Source organism: Sabethes cyaneus, chromosome 2 (genome assembly GCF_943734655.1).
Source record: "Sabethes cyaneus chromosome 2, idSabCyanKW18_F2, whole genome shotgun sequence".
NCBI classification, from domain to species: Eukaryota; Metazoa; Arthropoda; class Insecta; order Diptera; family Culicidae; genus Sabethes; species Sabethes cyaneus.
Genome location: NC_071354.1, coordinates 144,826,800 through 144,848,765, shown reverse-complemented (window position 1 = coordinate 144,848,765; position 21,966 = coordinate 144,826,800). Strand labels below are relative to the sequence as shown.

At 43.5% G+C, this 21,966-nt stretch overlaps 4 protein-coding genes across 4 annotated transcripts; 2 read left to right on the top strand and 2 right to left on the bottom strand.

The window, feature by feature from the left end:
* Nucleotides 1–2,375: 2,375 nt before the first annotated feature.
* LOC128736144 (uncharacterized protein K02A2.6-like) lies at nucleotides 2,376–5,511 on the top strand. The gene is made up of 2 exons (XM_053830624.1): nucleotides 2,376–5,309; nucleotides 5,416–5,511. The coding sequence occupies exons 1-2, from the start codon at nucleotides 2,376–2,378 to the stop codon at nucleotides 5,509–5,511; spliced, it is 3,030 nt and encodes a 1,009-aa protein (XP_053686599.1).
* A 430-nt stretch (nucleotides 5,512–5,941) lies between these two features.
* On the bottom strand, nucleotides 5,942–11,989 carry LOC128736143 (uncharacterized). Its single transcript, XM_053830623.1, has one exon. It carries the CDS (start codon nucleotides 11,987–11,989, stop codon nucleotides 5,942–5,944), a length of 6,048 nt encoding a protein of 2,015 aa, XP_053686598.1.
* Nucleotides 11,990–12,549: 560 nt separating this feature from the next.
* Nucleotides 12,550–13,662, top strand: LOC128736142 (uncharacterized protein K02A2.6-like). The gene has a single exon (XM_053830622.1). The coding sequence runs from the start codon at nucleotides 12,550–12,552 to the stop codon at nucleotides 13,660–13,662; it is 1,113 nt and encodes a 370-aa protein (XP_053686597.1).
* A 3,992-nt stretch (nucleotides 13,663–17,654) lies between these two features.
* Nucleotides 17,655–19,536, bottom strand: LOC128734167 (40S ribosomal protein S4). Its single transcript, XM_053828211.1, has 4 exons — nucleotides 19,496–19,536; nucleotides 18,716–18,974; nucleotides 18,187–18,284; nucleotides 17,655–18,128 (listed from the first exon to the last, which is right to left on the bottom strand). The coding sequence occupies exons 1-4, from the start codon at nucleotides 19,496–19,498 to the stop codon at nucleotides 17,700–17,702; spliced, it is 789 nt and encodes a 262-aa protein (XP_053684186.1). The 5' UTR covers nucleotides 19,499–19,536; the 3' UTR covers nucleotides 17,655–17,699.
* Nucleotides 19,537–21,966: the final 2,430 nt, after the last annotated feature.

The following is a 21,966-nucleotide window of genomic DNA, read 5'->3' as shown; positions in this document are numbered from 1 at the left end:
CCTCATATACATGCAGCAAATTTGCAACGTGCGTAACACGAACGGTAGGACTCTTGAATTGGCCTTCGTAAGCAATAGCGGCGAGGTTGAACTGATCGAAGCGCCATCCACGATTTTACCCTCTGACCGTCACCACAAACCGCTCGTCTTACGCTTAAATGCACAGCGAAGCCTCAATTCAATACCTGGAGTTCGCGATATCGACTTCAACCGATGTAATTACGATGCTGTTATTGCCGAACTAAGCTTCCTGAACTGGGAGGAACTTCTCTGCGATGCAGATACCAACACAGCAGTTACCATTTTTTACGATGAGGTATTCCGAGTTGTTATCAGACACACTCCTCTTCGTATAATTGATATCAGACGCTCGAACAATCACCCCTGGTGGAACCCTGCACTTCGAAACCAACGCAACGTTCTCCGCAAAGCACGCCGTCGCTTTCTACGTCATCGCACTGCAGAAAATAGGGATGTTCTTCGCAGGCTCGAGGTAGACTATGACGAATGTGTATCTTCTTCCTTTCGTGAGTACGTTTCTAGAATTGAAGATGATGTTAAGTCGGATCCGTCCTCTTTCTGGCGATTTTTCAAAAATAGAAAAGCTACTCAGTCGGTACCACAAGATATGTCCTTCGAAGGCAAAACGAGTAACGACGTCGAAGGCTCGGTCGAACTCTTTGCTACTTTTTTCAAATCAGTTTACAAAGATAACTCTCCGGTTGCTTCCCCGGAGCTGTTAGGTTCTTTGCCTTCGTACGATATACACATGCCACACCCAATATTTACCGCAGCACAAGTCACCAGCACATTGAAGTCTCTTGACCCGTCCAAAGGTCCAGGATCGGATAGGCTACCTCCCGGATTTGTTCGTCGTTGCGCCGTTAGAGTCAATAGGATCGTAGCAACTGGCACTGCAATTGTCCTGTACTCTAACAGCTGGCTGCGAAGTCTGTCGCATAAAAACAAAGGGTCAAGTTTTGATAACGGAATGTAGCACCTAGGCTTTGCTTTAGGACTGAATATTAAAGTATATCCATTATCTTTAGACATTATCCTTCTTTACCGACAGACTTCGTAGCCGGTTATTAGAGTACAGGATAATTACGGGACTAGTGTAATGATCCTACTAACTCTGGCAGTATCACCCAGCCGAGATTCGAACATATTCGACTGCTTTATTAGACGAGCATCGTATCTCGTAGCTAACTGGGCGGTGTTTGGAAGAAAGTTGCCTCCGGTAGAGTTAATCAGTTGCTAAAGGATTGCTGGATTTCAAGAAACCAATCCTATGGGAAAATGATGTTTGGAGAAGTTTATCAGGAAGTGAGTTGAATTGTGTTTGGAATATTCTTAACAGGCCATGCTACTAAATAAACAAGTACTTTCCATTTGCCCCATTGCCGAGAACTACGCGCACCTACTTGATGAAGCTTTACCTTCCTCTACGGAGCTAGATACTGCGATTCTCAAAAAAGAATAAAGCAGGTTACACTCGGTCGTTAGAGGCAGCAACCGCGGTGCTGGTGAAGAAATCCTGAGGGCACAAAATGATCAATCCCATAAAGGGTAAACACCGAAGCCTGATATGTGTAGAGATAAAGAGTGAAACCTGGTAACCCAGCAAACATTTTTGTTTAAGAGTAGTTTATTCAACTATTGTATATAGCTAAATCCAATGGAACAAGCGTCTGATGAGCTGCTATACAACAAAATTGTTCCTTGGGAACTGGTAGAACGCAAGTTTTTTTTTGTGTGTGGATATAATCACTACGACCAGTATTTTGATCTATTGTGATCTTATCCAGGTGCTGATCCGCACTTCGTTGTTATTGCAGTATCGCTATCCACCTTTTCGCGCGCTTAATGGCGGCTTGTGGGTATATTTTTCGAAAATGGTTTTTGGCAACTCCGCTCACATACGCTTGATAGTTCTACAACAACAATCAAGGGTGGAAATGTTAGCTTGACGTAAATAAAGTTAATAAAGGCATGCTAACATTTTTTAAAGGTTGTTGTTAAGAAGAGCATCTAATATAATACAGAGAGCTTATTGCTATAGCAGCACGTTCCAAACTTCAATAAACTGCTACAGAAATTAACAGTGTACCATTAGTCAACATACTTTGGTATGGACACCTTCTGTGTACATACCGTGAGCAGAGTTGTCATTCGATATTACGATAGCAACCAAAAAACCCACGTTTATATTTTCGCTTGTTATAAAAATCGAATTAATTAAATAAAACTACATGTTTTGTCTCTGTACCAAGTAGCATTTGATTACGGGGACATAACATAATTGGCGACGAGTATTCGGTTCGAAGTAGTTTCGCGTCGGTTCCAGTAAAATCGTTTTTTTTTTGTGTAACACAATGACGGATTCAGCTAGCGGTTTAGCCGCCATTCTTCAGCAGATGAACCAAATGATGGAAGCCCAGCAGCAAGCTCAGAAAGCTCTCCTTGAGCAGCTTTTGAAGCCTAAGGATAATGAGTTCCTGATGGAATCACTCGCAAAAACCATCGTGGAATTTACATATAATCCGCAGCACGGACAGGTTTTCGACAATTGGTTCGCCCGGCACGAAGAGGTGTTTACCAAGGGAGGTGCACAGCTGGAGGATGCCGATAGAGTCCGGCTTTTATTGCAAAAGATGAATTCTGTGGATCATGACCGTTACGTAAACTACATCCTACCGAAGAGTCCACGCGAGATACCGTTTGCTGATACGGTAAAAACGCTGAAAGAGATGTTCGGATACCAGACATCAGTTTTTTTTCGACGTTATCAATGTTTGCTGACGACGAAGAAAAATTCAGACGATTTTGTCACGTATGCAAGCGCTGTTAACAAAGCTTGTGAGGATTTCAGTATAAATACGATCACACCGGATCAATTCAAATGTCTAATCTTTGTGGCCGGACTGCAGTCTGAAAAGCAAAAAGACATTCGGACACGTCTGCTCGCGAAGATGGAGGGGGAAACACAGGCTGACCCTATGACATTGAAAAAGTTGCTGCTGGAGTGTCAGCATTTGGATAACCTCAAACACGACACTGCTGTTATTGAGAATCAGAAGGCTACAATCAACGCAATTTATCGAAACGAACAAAGAGATCCTGTTAAATACGTACAGAAAAAGATGGATAATTCCAGAGAACCACGACGTCCATGCTGGCAGTGCGGCCAGATGCATTTTGTTGCCGACTGTACATTTACACATCACACTTGCCGAAACTGTGGTAAAACTGGTCACAAGGAGGGTTACTGCGGTTGCTTCTCGAAGTCAACGGAAACTGGTACATACACATCGTCAATTCAAGGTGGCAAAAATAAATCGAGGAAGAAGAAGAAAAGGCAAGGTAGTGCTAGTCAAGCTAAGGGCATCTACGCAGTCAACAAAGCCGGTGTCGTCGGAAGGCGCAAGTACGTTGAAATCTTCATTAACAATAAGCCGATCGAGCTACAACTTGATTGCGGAGCGGATTATACGATTGTTTCGGAGGAGTCGCTGCAGCAGCTAGGCGATCCCATTGTGCGACCGACAACTCTTCGTGTAGTGACAGCTTCAAGTAAACCACTTCCATTAGTGTCGGAATTTCAGTGCAACGTCACCTTCAGAGGTGTGACGAATCAGTCAGTATGCTACGTAACGCCGGTAAGAGGATTCAATGTTCTTGGTAGTGATCTCATGGACATCTTTGGTCTTTATGACATTCCGATGAATTCCTATTGCAAGCAAGTGTCCGTAAAAGTTCCAACCGAATGTAGGGAGAGTCTAAAAGGGAAGTTTCCAGAAGTTTTCCGGGATGGTTTGGGTCTCTGTACGAAAACAAAAATTCGACTGTTTCTCCGGCCGGGTGCCAAACCAGTTTTTAAACCAAAGCGACCGGTACCTTTTCACTCACAGCGGTTTGTTGAAAAGGAGTTGACACGTTTACAACTGATGGGAGTGCTCGAACCAATTGACTTCGCAGAATGGGCAGCACCCATCGTTGCGGTACGCAAAGCACACTGCGATGCACATGGCGATCCAATTGTCCGTATTTGCGCGGATTATTCGACAGGTTTGAATGCGTCACTGGAAGCAAATAACTATCCACTCCCCACACCAGAAGAGATTTTCGCGAAACTTTCTGGCAGTCAGTTTTTCAGTACAATTGACTTGTCAGATGCATATTTACAGATGGAGGTAGAAGAAGATTCTCAGAAGTTGCTAACAGTTAACACGCACAAGGGACTTTTCAAGTACAAACGGCTTCCGCCCGGGGTAAAATCGGCTCCCGGTGCTTTTCAAAAAGTCATCGATAGTATGATCAGCGATTTGGAGGGAGTAGAATCTTTTCTTGATGATGTCATCGTGTATGGCAAATCTTGCGAGGAACATGATCGCAATCTGGAAGGAACTCTATCGCGAATTCAGGAGTTCGGCTTCCGGGTAAAAATTGAAAAGTGTAGATTCTACATGACGGAGGTGAAGTATTTGGGGCACATCCTAGATCGTAACGGTATTCGAACTGATCCGGAGAAAGTGTCGGCGATTGTACATATGCCGCCACCGAAGAATGTTTCGGAACTGCGTTCCTTTTTGGGCGCAGTGAACTATTATGCAAAGTTTATCAAGGAAATGCACGAATTACGTCGACCGTTAGATTTGCTTTTGCAGAAAGACAAACGATGGGCCTGGACAGAGGACTGTCAGCGATCTTTCGAACGATTCAAGCAGCTGTTACAGTCTAACCTGATGTTAACACACTACGATCCAACATTGCAGATCGTGGTTGCAGCGGATGCTTCAAGCACGGGCATTGGAGCCACCATAAGACATCGGTTCCCAGATGGCACTGAAAAGGTGATACAACATGCTTCGCGTTCATTGACCAAAGCCGAGCAAGGCTATGGGCAGATCGATAAAGAGGCATTGGCACTTGTGTACGCGGTAACCAAGTTTCACCGAATGTTACTAGGACGGCAGTTTGTGCTGGAAACAGATCACCAGCCTCTCCTCCGCATTTTCAGTTCGCAGAAGGGAATACCAACACATACTTCGAGTCGGTTGCAACGTTGGGCACTAACGCTTTTGTGTTATGACTTCAAGTTGGAGTACATCAATACAACGAAGTTCGGGTATGCAGATGTTCTATCACGGCTTATTAGTTCGACAGCTAAACCGGAAGAAGAATATATCATTGCTTCGGCTATGCTTGAGGATGATATGTCAGCAGTGTTGGACGATTCTATCGGTTCAATTCCAGTAACGTCGAAGATGATAGCTAAAGCAACTTGTAGCGATAAGGTGCTGAAGCAGGTAACTCATTATCTCACATCGGAATGGCCGACAAATGTAAACGAAATCAATGATCCCGAAGTGAAGGCGTTTTTCAACCGGAAGGACAGCCTATCCCTTGTTCAAGGCTGTGTTCTTTTCGGTCAGCGAGTTGTGGTACCATCACTATACAGGAAGCGAATCGCAGAACGGCTACACTGGGGGTGTTGGCGCAGCGAAATGAAAGGCGTAGCTACCGCTATCGAAACTATATTTTACAGGTGTTTCAATCTACAAATATTTCGTAACTTATTAATTATAATATCTTCACATTTATATCCACAACTTACAATTCAGTGGCTCTTTATATTTTACTGGCCTTTCTTCTGACTGCCCAACTGAGGTTAGATTTTTATCCTAGTTTAGTGAATATTAGATTAGTTTAGTTATTTTATTTGTACCATAGTTTTACCTTTACTACTTTAAGTTTTAGCTTTAGTTTTAATCGTAGTCGTAGGATACATTAGATAATAAGTAATATTTTAATATAAATTTAACGAGACAATAGTTTTAATAATTTGCTCCGCACTACCACTTTCGACACGTGTCTTTCGATTGATCGTTGCTGACAGATTGACTATAGCGCATTCAACTGTGTGCCCAGATCGGCAGGTCTACGATCGACTGTCGGGCGATAGGGTGCCCATTGTGCTACGGTTGCTCGACGGTCCTGTGGCAACATTCTCCCCCGGGTGCGGTCCCATGGTTCCGGGGGTCGCACGATTAACTCCTACGTCGAGTACTGCTAACCTAGATACTGGCCGCCTAAGAACTCCTCCCTCCGTTTTGATCACAGCTTGACGAACGCGACCATCCGCCGCACTGATTGTTTCGATGACACGCCCGCGGATCCAGGTATTCCTTTTGCCTTCATCTGTTATAAGCACTATGTCCCCGGTTTCTACACGACGAGCTTCATCGAACCACTTAGTTTGTTTTCTAAGTACCGGCAAATACTCCTTGAGCCAGCGCTGCCAAAACCGATCCAAGTGCCTTCGGATTTGGTCCCACGATTCACGAGAAGTCCCGTTTTGGTGATTAATGTTTGCCAGGGGTTGCTTAGCACCGCTTGAGCTGCCCATAATAAAATGGTTTGGGGTCAATGCTTCAGATTCCGCGGAATCGAGCGGTAGGTATGTTAGAGGTCTACGGTTAACTATGCCCTCCGCCTCCACGATCAATGTATGTAAATCTTCGTCTGTAAGTTTTCCTTCAGTGTACGCTTCCGATATCGCCGTCTTCACTGAGCGGACTAGGCGCTCCCAGGCGCCCCCCATATGCGGAGCAGCAGGCGGAATAAAGGTCCATTTCGTATTCGAACTGGTAAACGTAACAGCACATTGTTGGTTGATTTGTTCACGAAGCATTCGTTCAGCTCCGTGGAAGTTCGTTGCGTTGTCGCTGAAGATCTCCACAGGCGAACCGCGGCGGTTGACGAAACGACGTATACTTGAGACACACGAAAAACTTGTAAGATTGTGTACAATTTCGAGGTGTACTGCACGTACTGTCAAACAGGTGAACAGTGCAACCCACCTTTTGACGCTTGCACGACCTTGCTTAATCGTCAGTGGACCGAAATAGTCGAGGCCTACGTAGCTGAACGGGCGATCATAAACGGCTAGACGTGAGTGCGGTAACGGCGCCATTGGCGGCACTACAGGCTGCGCTCGGCGAATTTTGCACCATTCGCAATTTCTTCCAACTTCTCTCACTAGCGTCCGAAGCTTCGGAATGACAAAGAGTTGACGGATCTCGTTCACAACCGTCTCTGCGTTCGCATGGCGGTAAACACGATGGTATTTCGCTACAAGGAGCATTGTACAGCGGTGTTTCCGCGGAAGGATTATTGGATAACGTACGGTATGTTGGATATGCTTCGCAGATGCAATACGACTACATTGTCGCATCAATCCTCGTTCATCCAGCGTCGGTACAAGCTGATACAAGGAACTGCATCTGTCGATTGGCTTTCGCTTTTCTTCTGGTAACTCCAGGTTCTTTTGCAGTGTCGTCACTTCATCTGGATAGACTTCTATTTGAATCTGCTTCCATATTTCGATTTCGGCAGCCTCCAATTCGAATTGCGATAGCTGACCTCCGCGCCTGTTTCCCTTACTTCTTGCGTTGTGCAGAAATCGTAACACGTAAGACATACTTCGCTGTAATCTTTCCCATTTCGAAAACCGGTCGTAAGTGACTAATGGTTCCCATGTGACATGGAATAGAATTGACGCTCGAATCTCTTCTGTTGTGCTCACAGTCGTATCCATAAAATTCGGCCAAGTTGTTTCCGGTTGGCGCAAAAACTCTGGTCCGTTGTACCACATACTATTGCCGAAGTATGGCCCACTTCCCCATTTGGTTGCTTCGTCTGCCGGGTTGGATTCGGTGGGGACCCATCTCCATTCATCCACTGTTGTTGTTTCGAGGATTTCGCCGACCCGATTTGCCACGAATGGCCGATAGTTTCTAGGATCCGCGCGAATCCACGAGAGTGCGACTGAGCTGTCTGTCCACAGGATTCTTCTACTTATAGAAATGGTGTGGTTGGCCTGCACAAATTTCGCCATTCTAGCGCCCAATATACAACCTTGCAGTTCAAGCTTCGGTATCGTTATGGGCTTCAGCGGGGCTACCTTTGCCTTTGCGGCGATTAAAGAACATTGAAACGTGCCGTCAGAGCAAGTGGTTCGAAGGTACAGAGCGCAAGCGTATGCTAGGAGACTGGCGTCAACGAAAACATGGAGTTCGGCTTGTTCATACGTCTTCGCCGATGCTTCGGGGAAATAACAGCGAGGGATACGAATTCTTGCGATAAATGCAATCATCTTAATCCACCTACACCAGTCTCTGTATTGGTTTTCGGCCACTTCCTCGTCCCATCCAGTGCCTGCACGCCACAAGTCCTGAACGAGGATCTTTCCGTGGATCAGAAAGGTTGCTAATAATCCTAGGGGATCGAAGAGCGTCATGACGCAGCGTAGCACTTGTCTTTTTGTTGGTTTGTCGTCATTCTCCAGAAGTGTTTGAACTTCGTCGCTCATACGAGTGCTGAACGAGAGTTCATCTGTTAGCGGGTTCCAAAGCATTCCAAGCACGCGCTCACAGTTCGTGCTTGTCGTGATTAGACTTTTACTGGTTGCAGCTTGTTTTTCTCCAAGGTGCTTCAATACGCCGTCATTATTCGAGATCCAATTTCTCAGTACGAACCCGCCATTGCGAAAAATCAGTCTCACTTCTGCTGCGACACGACTAGCTTCTTCCTCTGATCCGAAACTATCCAAATAGTCGTCGACATATGTACTTTGCAGTATCCCCTCTGCCGCTCTAGGATATTCCTTACCGTGCTCTCGTGCGTTCTTATTTTTAACGAATTGCGCCGACGCGGGTGAGCATGTCGACCCAAACGTCGCCACATCTACCAGAAAAATGTCTGCGCTCTGGAGGGGATCAGTTCTCCAAAGAATTCTCTGGGAATGCTTATCGCACTCCCTCATTGATATCTGCAGGAACATTTCCTTTACGTCAGAAGATACCGCAACCTTAAACTGGCGGAAACGGAACAGCACACCCAACAGTGATACCAACTGGTCTGGACCTTTTAGCAGCATGCTATTTAACGACACGCCATCCGTTTTGGCCGCAGCATCCCACACAATTCGTGTTTTCTCCGGTTTCTTTGGATTGGTTACAGCTCCAATAGGCAGATACCATATTCTGCGAGGGTCAGCGGCATCAAGTTCTTCCTTCTTGGCCTTGTGGATATAGCCCTTGTCAACAAATTCCTGCATTAGACGGTGAACGTTCTCCTTCAGTTTTGTATCCCGAGACATCTTACGTTCTAAACATTCTAACCTGCGAAGTGCCATGAGGTAGCTGTCTGGTAGTTCCACATGATCATCTTTCCACAATAATGCAGTTTCGAATTTCTGCCCGACGCGTACCGTTGTTTGCTCAAGTAGGTCTAATGCTCGCCTTTCATCCCTGGTAAGCAGTGCTGCGCTTCCCGTTCCGGTTTCTTCCAGGTCATAGAACCGCTTAACAGCGTCATGCAGCTCTCTATCATAATTGCATTCACAGACGTGAAGATTACACAAACTTCGCTCGCCCGGTTGCTGTCGCCCATAAACGCACCAACCGAGCCTAGTTTTAACAGCAATCGGTCCCTTTCCGTTACCTTCCCTGACTTTCAGCGGAACAGCCAAATGTAAATGTTCAACCCCAATAAGTAACTTGGGAACAGCATTCTTATAACTTTGTAAGGGTAGCTGCTTGAGGTGGCCAAATTGCTCGGCAGCGATTTCCCTTTGAAATGTCTGACTCGGAAGATTTAAGCTGGGTACCGTACGCACGTTCAGCATCTGGAACCGCCTCTGCGATCCCGCTCCTTTAATTGTAATAGTAACGACCTTCGAATTTGCTTCGACCCTTGAAGTATTCCCCGTCCACCGAAGACACAGTGGCTGAACGGTTCCGCTTACTCCAAGCTGATCTGCTATTTCACTATCCATCAGCGTGAGCGACGAGCCCTCATCTAAAAAGGCATATGTGTTCACTTCACCCGTTCGTCCGTAAAGCGTAACTGGCACTACTCTGAATAACACACTCGATCCAAGAGATTGGTGGGTAAGGCTCTCCGCTGGTGAGCTCTGCACGTTGGCAGCCGTAGTCCGTCTTGTGGAATGTAGCAACGGGTGATGACGATATTGACAACTGTCAACAGTACAGCGATTTCTGCTTCGGCATGCTCGGCGACCGTGGTTAAAAAGACAATTCTGGCATAGCGACAAAGCCCTCACCTTTCGCCAACGATCATCTACACTCAAATTCTTAAAAGTAGAACAATCACGTAAACGGTGTCCTGCCTTGCCACAAAGATTACAGTCAATTTGCCTAACAACTGCTAACGACTGTTCGAGATTGGTTTCCGTATGGGAATTGACATACCCTCTAGACCTTAATTTGTCCTTACCTCTGTAAGACTCTGGCTCGAGTAACACTACGCTGGATGCGTCACTAACAATATCCTCCATGAAACTGCTAAACGTTTTCAGGTTCACCTCATCGCCACACTTTCGCTTATACGCAGCCCACGAGAGCTTTTGATTTGGTGGCAGCTTCCCCACGAGCTCCTGTAGTAGCATGGGGTTAGTAAGATGAACGTGCTCGTTTGCCGCTACCATATGATCGCAAAGAGCTTGCACTGCCATGCCATAATCGATAAGCCCTTCTAATTTTTCTGATTTGGGAGCCGGAATCCTTCGTACCTTCTCCAGTAGGGCATTAATCAACAGTTCGGATCGTCCGTATCTCCTACGAAGCGCTTCGATGACCTGCGGAACTGTACCTGGCAACACTAATCGGCTGCGGACTGTTTCCAAAGCGGGGCCCTTTAGGCACCGTTGCAAGCGCAACATATTTTCTCCGAGCGTGTACCCACACGCGGCTGTCGTGTATTCATAGTTGGCTATAAATATAGGCCACTCCGCCGGGTCGCCTGAGAATTGCGGAAGATCACGTGCTAAAGATTGTCGCGCTGCTATCTGTTGCGGGGTCGGACCGTTCTGACCAATATTCACGTGCTGCTGCTGACTAATCCTTCCTGCTAACGGGGTGGATTGTATATTTCCATTCGCTGAGCGCGCGAAATGCTCGCGCTGCTGATCATCACTGAAAACGGGAGCGCGCTGCTGCTGGCGCGCGCTGGGAAAATTTTGCTCAAATTCACAAAAACCGAATGCATCTCGTTGTTGTTCTCTAACAGACGCGGAAATTGTGGTAGCAGGGATCGTGGAGGACTTATGAGGAGCATTAACACACGGTTTATTATGGAAAACACTTTCGTACGTATAATTATTACCTACATCACCCATCGCATGGGAATTCCCCGTTACATAGTTTTTCTTAATAGCCCCTAGACTTCTTTGTTGTTGGTAACTCGAACGCGGTTCACCGGAGGGATTTGGAAATATAATTTCGGGTCTACCTACCGTAGGACTAATGCGAAATTCGGTAGGATGCAAACCCAGGTGTACTTTACACTGCTCAAGCTGCTGACGGAGGTCGTCTAACGCCTGGGACGACGGTGCTGGCTGCAACTGCAAGCGTTCGAGGTTGCTTTCCAAATCGCGGATCATACTCACTACGTTGTCACTTTGCTTGTTTACAGATGTGAGTGGAGTAGCTGGTTTCTGCTGATCACACACGTCTCCTTTGTCCATCGCATCATTGTTTCGGTTGTTTCTGTCTGTAGACGGGGCAGCTTCATCGTGACGGCTTTCTTGTTGCGAGGTTTTCATAGCTTGGTTTATAACCTCTAACTGCTCATCCAGAAATTTCTGCTTCAATTGGTGCTCCATTCGTTGCAGCTCAAGCTCCTGCCGTTGCTTAAGCAGGGCGAGGTTTCGTTGCACACCAGCAGTGGAATTATTCGATGACGGAATAGGCGAACTGGGTTTCGCCGGTGGCAACGTTGAACAATGGGAGCAAATCCACGCACGATCGTTGATGGAGTCCGTGACACCTGCACATGCAAAGTGCCACCATCGGTCACACAGATCACATTGGACGTAGTTGTGGTCAGCATCTGGATTGTCACAGGCGACGCAACCCTCATGGTCTGCCGGCACCGATTCCGGACGTCCATCGGATGTTGCCATGTGGTATGAATTATTGAAAAATGTTGGCGCAGCGAAATGAAAGGCGTAGCTACCGCTATCGAAACTATATTTTACAGGTGTTTCAATCTACAAATATTTCGTAACTTATTAATTATAATATCTTCACATTTATATCCACAACTTACAATTCAGTGGCTCTTTATATTTTACTGGCCTTTCTTCTGACTGCCCAACTGAGGTTAGATTTTTATCCTAGTTTAGTGAATATTAGATTAGTTTAGTTATTTTATTTGTACCATAGTTTTACCTTTACTACTTTAAGTTTTAGCTTTAGTTTTAATCGTAGTCGTAGGATACATTAGATAATAAGTAATATTTTAATATAAATTTAACGAGACAATAGTTTTAATAATTTGCTCCGCACTACCACTTTCGACACGTGTCTTTCGATTGATCGTTGCTGACAGATTGACTATAGCGCATTCAACTGTGTGCCCAGATCGGCAGGTCTACGATCGACTGTCGGGCGATAGGGTGCCCATTGTGCTACGGTTGCTCGACGGTCCTGTGGCAACAGGGGGCATCCAGGCATAGTTCGTATGAAAGCCATCGCGCGCAGCTACGTGTACTGGCCTGGCATCGACAAGCATATAGAAGATTTCGTCAAGCAGTGTAAGGATTGTGCAGCAGTTGCTAAGTCTCCACCACACGCACCACCGGAGGCATGGCCAACTCCAGCAGGACCTTGGCAGCGTATACACATCGATTATGCGGGGCCAATCGACGGTCTGTATTTTCTGATCATCGTTGATGCGTTCTCTCGATGGCTAGAAATCTATCCTACGGTTACAACTACGGCAAAAGCAACGATCCAGTTCCTCCGTTGTACTTTTTCACGTCTTGGACTACCTTGCACCATTGTCTCAGACAATGGATCGCAATTCGCTAGCGAGGAGTTCGAGTCTTTCTGCAACATTAACGGAATAACTCACATCTTTACTGCGCCCTACCACCCTCAATCAAATGGGCAGGCAGAACGTTTCGTAGATTCAATGAAGCGGGCGATGAAGAAGATCAACAAGGGAGAACCCCTGCAGGAGACACTTGAAGTTTTCCTTGCAACATACCGTTCCTCACCTAGCAGAACTACCGATCAGAAATCACCTAGTGAGTTGATGTTGGGTAGACGGATGCGAACAACGCTGGATTTGCTTCGACCAACACAAATTGCGGAAACTGTGAATGTCAACAGCCAGCAACGACAGTTTAGCAACGGCGATTTGGTCTACGTGCAGGTGCATAAGCGAAACGATTGGTACTGGGAACCGGGTAACGTCATCGAAAGAATTGGATCCGTTAACTACAATGTTTGGCTCTGTGGTAAACGATCCGGTTTAATCCGAAGTCATGTCAACCAGATTCGTCCACGATACGACAGTGCAAATACGGAAGCGGAGTTGCTCAACAAACACTTACCGCTGAGCGTTTTGCTAGAAGAGGTCGGTATAAAACAACAACCGACTGAACCATCACCAGAAGCAGTAGATGAGCGTGCACAAGAACAGCTGAACCCAGATCCTGGTCCGGATCGACCGTCAGTGGCAAGTGCAGCACCAACGAGAAGTCGCATTCCAACGTCAACAGCTACGTATACTTCCAGAGGACGAGAAGTTCGCTTGCCGGCTCGCTTCAATCACTACGTGATGTCTTAAGGAGGGAGATGCTATAGCAGCACGTTCCAAACTTCAATAAACTGCTACAGAAATTAACAGTGTACCATTAGTCAACATACTTTGGTATGGACACCTTCTGTGTACATACCGTGAGCAGAGTTGTCATTCGATATTACGATAGCAACCAAAAAACCCACGTTTATATTTTCGCTTGTTATAAAAATCGAATTAATTAAATAAAACTACATGTTTTGTCTCTGTACCAAGTAGCATTTGATTACGGGGACATAACACTTATGATTTATAAAACCTAAATACAGTTTACTTTAGTTCAATATATTGTTTTCAAAAGCGGCTAGTGAAATATTTACCAAAAAACGCTTTCGATGTGTATTTTGAGTATTATTACATTACATGAATCTGAAACTAAATAAACTACAAAAAGTCAGGAAGTTTCATTTGTATCCGTCTGCGCATAGTCGCGTAATTGGGGATCAAAATTAGGGTATTTATTATAACAAAAGATTTACAGCTCCTAAATAAGCAAAGATAGAGGTATACTACATTCGGCAAAGTTGTTTATTTTTACTATTTGTACAACTTTATAGAACATGAAAAAATCATACAACTACAAAAAGAGCTAAAATAGAAAAACTGATTTTGAAGATTCACATATAAGAAATAGGACTTTTCTATCTTCGCTGAAGAGATAGAAGGTTACGGCCTTCAGCAAAATTTCTTGTAATAATATGCTCTAAAACTTTGCAGAACTCATCAATGTGTTATATTGAAGCTGCAGAAAAATAAATTTTTTATTTCACTTTTAGGGGGATTATTCAAAATTTGAATTTCACCATATGATAGAACTTTTAATTTCAAGAAACTCTCCCAAAGGTTCCATAAACCTAAAATCAAGTTTACCCACTCAAAACTCTAATGCGCACATATTTTTGGTTTTGGACAACTGTGAAGCCCCACGGGAATATGTTCCGGAATGGCCGTGCCGTGGCAAAATCATCAGATAGAATCAAAATAATCAAAAATGACCTTCTGGAGTAATTTCATGAATTTAGACACCCATATTGCCAGTGTTGCAAACCAAACAGTTTTATGGCCACAGGAGGTCCCACGGGAACTTGTCGCAGAATGGCCATTCCGAGGATATATCATTGTATTGTCTTAAAACAATGAAGAATGACCTGTCGGAGTAATTGGAAGAACTTTGGACACCCATATTACTATAATTACATCCAAAAATATAAAAAGTGCTTTAATTCCGGAACACATCCTCGGACTGCCGGATTTCCGGGAACCAGATGAACCACTTCCGGCTCTGTTATAACCACACTGGAAGTGGATAAGTTCCTGAATCTTTTGGTGGTAAAAGTGTCCGAATCGGTAAAACTTGCCAAAGTTACAAGCGTTTCAATTTGTGGGTACCCGGGTACCCTTGTCGAGCACTTAAGGGGTAAAAAAATTCGAAGCCCCCCCATTCCACCCCCTTAAATGCTACATGAAAACTTTTTTTATGAAAAGTTGCAATTCAACTAGTTCTTAGATGTCACAGAGTTTCAGTATCCTTGATCAAAGAAAACTTTAGAATTTCGTACTTTGAAAGCTGAAAAGGTACCCGGGTACCCTGTCGAACACATAACGGTTAATATATTTTTTTGAAGCGTTCACAATTTTTCATTTGCAAATAAAATTACCTATTTTTTCAATGCAGAAATCGAAATTCTTCATATAATGGGTATCATTTTAGAATTAAGCTACTCAAAAAGCTTAATTTCGATGGCAAAAAAGTTACATCCAAACGCAGAATCACTTACAATTTTCAATTTTTTTGTACTTTTTCAAAATTTGAAAGTTCTGAATGATGATGGGAACGTTCAGGCCTTTAGACATCATGAGATAGCAAGATGGTTGGATGCCCATCAAAATATTTACGAATTTTAATGTTTAACTGGTAGAATCAACCACCTGTCCGCCTTACCCACAGTTCCCCTACGCTCCCCTAAGCGTAGCTACTAATTACCCCCCTCTTCCTCTTACCTTTCCATTCTCAAAAAAATTTTCATTACTTTTCCCTACCGTCCCTTCATCAATTGTAGAACCACCGTTTCAAAAAATATTAATTATAAAGAAATGTATTTTGGCTGGCAAATGAGTGAACATGAGCAAATATATCACCTCTGTTTTCTAACTCCTATCTCTACCTTCACGAGGTGGCGGCTGGCGGCAAATCAGGAGCCCCTAAGTCAAGGTCTAATTCCGTGCCGATGACTGAATGGCTGGAGGGGTGAAAACATGCCAGTCGCGAACGGAGTGCTTTGGGCATCTTGCCCCTACTGTGCCTTGCGGGGCTCTGGTACGGTCGATCTTTGCTGTCCCTTGCGTTTCGTGGGAACAACATATGAGTCCTACCCAATTTCCCTTATGGGTTTTACGCCAAGTGCGTTCTGGCTAACATAATTGGATTCGCTTACAATTTGCTGTCTGATCTGTGTTGGAGATTGTTTGTGCATGTACTTCGCTAGTCAGATAGTTAGAGTTGCACAAATAAATCTTCAACACAAACGGGCAGCAAATTTGTATTTATGCGAAAAACTTTTCAATGGCTCTGTCACCATCGCATTGGTTCAGGAGCCATATTTTCGCAAGGGGTACTTTCATTCGATGGATATTGGAAACCAGAACTTTGCTGTTTTCAGCAAAATTGGTATGACAAATCCTCGTTTGATGCCCAGGGCATGCATATTGTTGCATAGGTCAATAAGTGCATGCCTTATCTCTGAGTTGACTACTCGAGATATTTGTACAGTCACAGTAGAACTCGTCGTGGATGATGTCCATAGGCGCTATGTCTACTGTTCTGCATACTTACCACACGATGAACCGTCTCCCAGCGACGATTTCAGAAGTGTGGTGAGATACTGCCAATCTAATGGGCTTCCGCTCATTGTAGGCAGTGATGCCAATGCCCATCACATCATTTGGGGCAGCTCGGATATCAATCTGAGTGGCTCTGATTTGATGGAATATTTGAGTAGTACCAACCTTGGAATACTCAATATTGGCAATTGTCCAGCTTTCACAAGAGCTGGTAGAGAGGAAGTGTTAGATATAACACTCTGCTCTAACAGGATCAGTCATGAGTTGGCACAATGGCATGTTTCAAATGAGACACCAATATCTGATCATTGCTTTATATATTCTGATCATTTGGGTGTCTCCTTGAACGCTGCAACATTTCGCAATCCGAGATTTTCCGACTGGGAACTCTTTGAGAAGGAACTGGCGACGAAATTTCAAGGATTCAAACCGACGATTGAGTCATCGATCGACTTGGATGTGGCTGTAGATGTCTCAACATCTTTTATTGCTTTTGAAGTAGCCTGCCCGCTAAAAACTATTAAAACGACTAGAGGGAAACCATGGTGGAACTCTCGTCTCGCGGAACTATACACCCTTATTCTTGTTTTCGTAGGAATGACATTCGTTCGAAAGTTAAGCCGACTCGTATTCTCGTTTTCGTTCAAATCAACGTTCGAGCGCCCCTTCCTTTTGTTCATTCGAATATGAGACTAGTGTTTGCCGATTCGTACGAAGTAAACTATTCGTACGAAAGCAGGATACGGCCGTAAACAAGAATAAAGGTGATAAGCTCTTATTTATCATGAGTATACCCTATGCTGCTGAAGAAGAAGAAGATACCCCCCAGGGGGTGTACTATTGATAAGTTAACTACTTATCTAATACCTGATACCCCTACCGTCCCTTCATCAATTGTAGAACCGCCGTTTCAAAAAATATTAATTATAAAGAAATGTATGTAGGTAGTCATGATGGTGCGCTCTACGAAACTGTTCAATCAATGTCCAAATATGAACCACGGTTGAATTTGTGGATTACCAGCATACTCAAGATGAGCAAACCGGTTTAAAGAATCGTTGGCTGTCATCTTACGTGAAATAAACGAATTAGTACGTTTAACTTTTCCTCGTGTTATTTCCGGTAATTCGATACATATGGATTTTGATTCATAAGTGTATCATTACAGCAGCACAATAGTTTGCTTAATGTGCAGCCTTGCTCGCCAGCCGCCTGTCGCGTTCTTCAGCAATGCTCAACTTGACACCCTTGCCCTTCGGCAGCGAGATGAATGCCTTGACGCTCTTACCAATGATGAAAACATTGGTTAGTCGAGTGGCAAAAACATGACCGGTAGCATCCTTGACGTGGACAATTTCAAACGATCCCGGGTGCTTCTCGCGCTGGATAACTGTACCGCAACGTCCCAAATTTCTTCCGCCGGTGATCATACACAAATTACCCGGTTCGAACTTGAGTACATCCATAACTTTACCGGTAGCGATGTCGTACTGAATAGAATCGTTCTGATGAATGATTGGATCCGGGTAGCGAATAGTGCGTCCGTCATGAGTCAGAATGTATGGGACTCGCTTCGGTCCAATTTGGACGCGTTTCACCTTCAGCAGCTTGTACTGTGAAAGAACAACAAAAAGTTATTTTTTCCATCATATGAACCTTCGAATAACAAACCTTGGCTTCTTCTGGCGTGATACGGTGAACGGTGAAGCGACCTTTGACATCATAGATCAATCGGAAGTTCTCGTTAGTCTTGTCAATGGTAATGACATCTGTGAATTAGAACAATTTTGATAAATCAATTAACTATTCCTAACTGCCTTCTTCTGTTCGTTAAGTTTGGATTTCTCGATTATGGAGTACCTCTAAATACTTTGAAATAGCATTGCGAATGCATGCAACAGAAACTATGACTGAATTCAATTATAAACAAACACAACAATTAAATAATTTTATCGTATCTTTTGCTAAATTATGGTCTAATTCCTTTAAAAACAATTGTTCTAAAATCGTATGTTTCGGAAACTTAGACTACATATGTTCACCGTCAAATATGTTATTAGAGAACCACTATTTTAGTTCTTAATGACCGTCGACGGAACAATTTTCTCTAGGCCATATTATTGACAGATAACGCGCAGGATCTCGCAGTTGATCTGCTTCGATTAGGCCAACACTATTTTTAAAAAATATATCAACTCACCCATGAAACCGGCCGGATAGTTGGGATCGGTGCGCACCTTGCCGTCAATCTTGATGTGACGCTGCATCACAATCCTGGTGACCTCATTATTGGTCAGGGCATACTTCAGCCGATTGCGCAGGAAAATTACCAGCGGCAATGATTCGCGCAGCTTGTGTGGTCCTGTGGACGGCCGGGGTGCGAAAGTACCACCGGTCTTGTCCAACATCCATCCTCTCGGAGCATTCAAACGCTTTAAATGTTTCTTGGGTCCGCGAGCCTAGAAGTGTCAATAAAAATTTGTTTATATTAGAACGCAATATTTAGAGCGTATTCGTTATTTTATGTTAAATGAGAGCAGCAATTTGTTTAAGTTTTGAAACAAAGTATGATACGGTTGCCACAAATTAATGAATTACCGCAAAAGCTTAACCTTGCAAGAATGTCAACAAAACATTTAAAGGATTATATTAAGATTTAGTTATTATTACTATTACTGCTTCTAGACAATAGTTGCTTCATAATTTTTTTAAATCAAACATCTCACAGGCAAGCACTTTTCTAGGCAAGAAGAAACGCCGACATTACAAGTTCGCTAAGCTAGATACACATCAACAATTCGACACGCGGCCTTTAATACTGCGATTTTTCACTTCAACCGAGACCAAATGCAAAGAAATATAGTGATTATACTAACAAACACTAAGCTGTCGAAATTATTTGGCCATTAGAGCAACAAACTATCAATAATTATAGCTAAAAACGTAGTTTATCGCGAAGAATTCACTGCACGTTACTTACCATCTTGACAGTTTTGGACGAAAAGAAAAGTACACAAGACAAAATAGCGGAAGTTGTCAGAGTCAGTTCAGTGGATTCGCGTAAATTTTGACGTTTACAGCGGCGACGCGGCGATAAAATTTGTGATGTTCCTGTAGGGGTAATTAACAAATGAACATGCACAGAAAAATAATTAAACTCAAATCTCGGAAAATTTTTCAAACGGCCTTATCTAACATTCGCATCGAACTGAGAAAATCAACAGTGAAACTACTCGCTCACGAAAAAGTCGGATGCCTGGCAGAAATCGAACAGAACCAGTCTTCATTTTTCGCTGGATTCTCTTTATGTCAAATGTGACATTTTGAGGCAGGAGAAAAGTGGTTCATCACTTTTATAGTTTCGGGCAAAAGGTAAGAGAATAATATGGAACATGACAAAGCAGGTATAATGCAGATCCCTGTCACGACAGTTGTCAGCTGAAGCCGCCTCCGATAGCGGTGGTAATAGAGGTAGACAACAAATTTTGAAACAAAATTTAAACGAGACAACGCATGTATTTAATGCTGCGCAGTATGACGAAAGCAGCGTGTTGTTTCCCTTTTTTTGTTTATCGTAAAAACTAAGACTATCAAAAGTCAGAATTTTTCCTATCTTACACACTTAAACGACTCGGTAAAATTTACCGAAATCTAAACAGCTGAACGTTCGGTAAAATTTTTTATTGCACCAAACATTACTAATGATCTGTAAACGTCGATTGGCACCATCGAAATTTTTACCGAACGTTCAGCTGTTTAGATTTCGGTAAAATTTTACCGAATTCGGTCCTTTTTGTTAAGTGTGTATGTTGCCAATAACACAAAAAAACGAATATCGTTCATTATCTACATCCTACATGCAACATATTTTCTGAACCATAAAACCCTATGATTGCGTAATTCTTACAGATGCTGTCAAAATCGAGCCAGCAAGCCTGGCTCAAACGGCTTCAAGAAAAATGTATGAGAATGACGTTCGTGCCAGGGATGTGGTATAATGTAATTGTTAACTTGTTTATTGCACGCTTCTTGCTGCTACAATCCGCTGCTGCCACCCTCCAAAAAAGGAGGGAAAGCTGAGTCGGTACAAAGCCGGCTTTTATTCGAAACCTCTGGCAGAAATCGAACAGAAATCCGGCAGAAAAAACGTAAGGCGAAATTTCTGCCCGAATCGGACGTGGCATTTCTAGATAGAATTAACAAAAGGGCGAATGTCACAAATGTAAACAAAACGAGCGAGAGTTATTTTTTGCTGGACTAGCATAGGAAAATCAACCCTCACTCGGTTTGTTTACGCTTGCGACATTCGCCCTTTTGTTAATTCTATCTTCAAATTTGTGCACATGAGATGGATCAGTTAAACCACAGAGAACAGACATCCAAGCGAAAAGTCCCCACTTGGATAAAACTTACGCTCGCTTGCGCTGGCGCTGTTGTCAGATAATACCGTGGACCCCCATTCGTTTGACCATTTTTAATCTGAACACTTTTTAATTTGAACCCCGTTGGTTTGCACGACGTGCAAATTAAAAATGGTTCAAACGTCATTCTCAACATGACATCATTTGTTTATGCAGACAATGTACATAAACACGATTTGTTTGTACTGACCTAGCGTGTTTAATCGATTTCACATTTCGTTTTCCTAACGCTTAAGATAGAAATCCGATCGGAAAATGCAATATTCGCACTTGCAACTGCCAACTAAAACAAACCACCAAAACAATAACAAAGAGCAGGGCGGCCAGTTCACACAGGTTTCAGCACATTTCGGGTTACCAGTTGTTCAAATTAAAAAGTAACCCCGTTAGTTTGCATGAGGAATCGTTCAAACGAACGGGGGTCCACTGTATACAAGTAATTTTATAGCATTGCTAAATTTATAGCAACCTACTCTGGCGTAGCGCGATGACTGCATCAGGTGATGCTAGTGTTTTTTCCAAATTTTAGGGTTGTCCATGAAACGATGTTTTGTTAAAAAATTTGTTCGAAGTGTTACGTCTGTTAGTCTGTGGTGTCAACATTATTTTGCATGTTTTATTATGCTCCCTGTTTGTTGCTTGTTTTCCTTGCCCCTAATTTTCATACAAGGTAAAACTCTTTCCGAGAAAGGTAAATCATTTTATCTGGAACCTGCAAACTACTCACTCAGATATTGTTTAGTGGGCATAAAAGTTGGGAAACTATGTTGATCTTTTCCGTACAACCTTCGGGAAAAATAGTCTGTCGAATTCCGTTCCCATTAGTAAACTGTAAAGCGGGGTACGCTGCTGAAAAGTAATGGGTAAAAAGATAGGACAAGAAATGCTCAAGAAATCGATTTCGTTTACGATTTCTTAAGCAGTACGCACTTCATAAGAAATATTATTTCACGTTCAGATGGCGCAGTTTTACATGCAGGTGAATTAAAACGTCACTTTTCCGTACGGAATAATATCCGGCGCAATTATT